Here is a 1,697-nt window from a genome sequence, read left to right on the forward strand (position 1 = left end):
TTTTTTTTTTTTTTTTTTTAGATACTTGCAAAAATAATTTACTTCATTTCATAGGTGGATACAACACTGCAAACTTATTTTTTTTCACAATGAATCAAAATTTTAAGAATTTATTTTCGTTATTTAAAAAAAAAAATGTGTAATAATAATTTTTAAATTATTTAAAAAATAAAAAGGTAAACAAAATATAGTTTAATTAAAAAAAATTTTTTTATAAAAATTTTATTTTCCAACTTTTTATCTTCTTTTCCAAGATACAAATAGATTATTTTTCATATGGAGAAAAAATCAAAAATTTTGTTAATAAAAAAAAAAAAAAAAAAAATTAAAAAACACAAAATATGTCAATCTTTTTTTTTTTTTTTAATATAAATTTTAAACCAATTCTAAAAATTTGTTTTTCTTATACTCAGTTGTCTACAAAAAAAAAAAAAAAAAAAAAAAAATTATATGATTTATATTATTAATATATAAATACAAGTTTTTTTTTTTTTTCTTATATTATTGTTAAAATATTTACATATATTTTTGTTTTTAAAATATATATATGTAACAATTTATGTATATATATGCGTTACCTCTTTAATTGAATTAATATCTGCCTTAAATTTAATTAAATCATCCTTTTCTTTATGAATAATATCTTCACTTTCAAAAGTATTTTTAATTAAATTCATTTTATTCTCTTCCTTTTCGTTAGAAATTAAGTCATTAATAGTATTTTCATATTCTGTATTTTTCAGGAGTAAGGGATTTTTTTTAATATAATTTAAAGATAAGTTAATGTTTTTTTCAGAACTTTCTTTAATTCTATTTTTGTAATATCGTAATTTTCTCTTTTCTTTAATTTCATCAATTTTTTTTATTGCATTAATTGTTTTAATATATAAATCTCTATCATATTTTATTGGTTCATTTCTAATTTTTTCAAACTCATAAGTTTTATCATAATTTAATTCTTTTTTTCTTTCTTTTCTATAAATTTTTGTCCATTTTATTTTACGAGGATTATGTTTTGCTTTAAAATGCTTATGACATTTACTACGGCAAAAACGAAAAATATTTGCATCATTTCTTATAAAAAATATACCATGTCCTGATAAAATTTATAAAATTTCATGATAATTTCATTATAATTTCATTATAATTTTATTATAATAAAATTATAATTTCATTTATATAATACTTTTTAATTAATTATATATTTATTAAATTATACAAAAATTTATAATTTTTTACAAAAATTATGTTTTTAAAAATTACCTGGATAAATATTCCCTGAACAATACCAACACTTTTCTATTCTCATTTTAAGAAAAAAAAAAAAAAAAAAAAATTTAATTATAAGAACTTTTCAAAAACAAGTGATTTATATAACTTATTTGGAAAAAAAAAAATAACAAAATAACAAAATAACAAAATAACAAAATATCAAAATTAAATAAAATAATTGAATTTATTCTTATTTTATTTCTATAACTATATATATTGTTTTTATAATTTTATATTATTTTTTAAGTTTCACATTTTCATAATTTTATATTAATTTCTTAAAAATATATTTTTTATATTAATTCATTAAAAATATATTTTTTATATTAATTCATTAAAAATATATTTTTTATATTAATTCATTAAAAATATATTTTTTATATTTTTTTTTTTTTTTTTTTTTATGTTATTTTATTTATATTGCT

At 13.9% G+C, this 1,697-nt stretch overlaps 1 protein-coding gene across 1 annotated transcript; it reads right to left on the bottom strand.

Moving 5' to 3' along the window:
• Positions 1-375: 375 nt before the first annotated feature.
• PGAL8A_00027200 (60S ribosomal subunit protein L24-2, putative) lies at positions 376-1,309 on the bottom strand (the record flags this gene model as incomplete). The annotated part of the gene is made up of 3 exons (XM_028674267.1): positions 376-417; positions 579-1,096; positions 1,264-1,309. The coding sequence occupies 3 exons, from the start codon at positions 1,307-1,309 to the stop codon at positions 376-378; spliced, it is 606 nt and encodes a 201-aa protein (XP_028530637.1).
• Positions 1,310-1,697: the final 388 nt, after the last annotated feature.

The sequence above is a fragment of the Plasmodium gallinaceum genome (assembly GCF_900005855.1).
Source record: "Plasmodium gallinaceum strain 8A genome assembly, contig: PGAL8A_v1_21, whole genome shotgun sequence".
NCBI lineage: Eukaryota > Apicomplexa > Aconoidasida > Haemosporida > Plasmodiidae > Plasmodium > Plasmodium gallinaceum.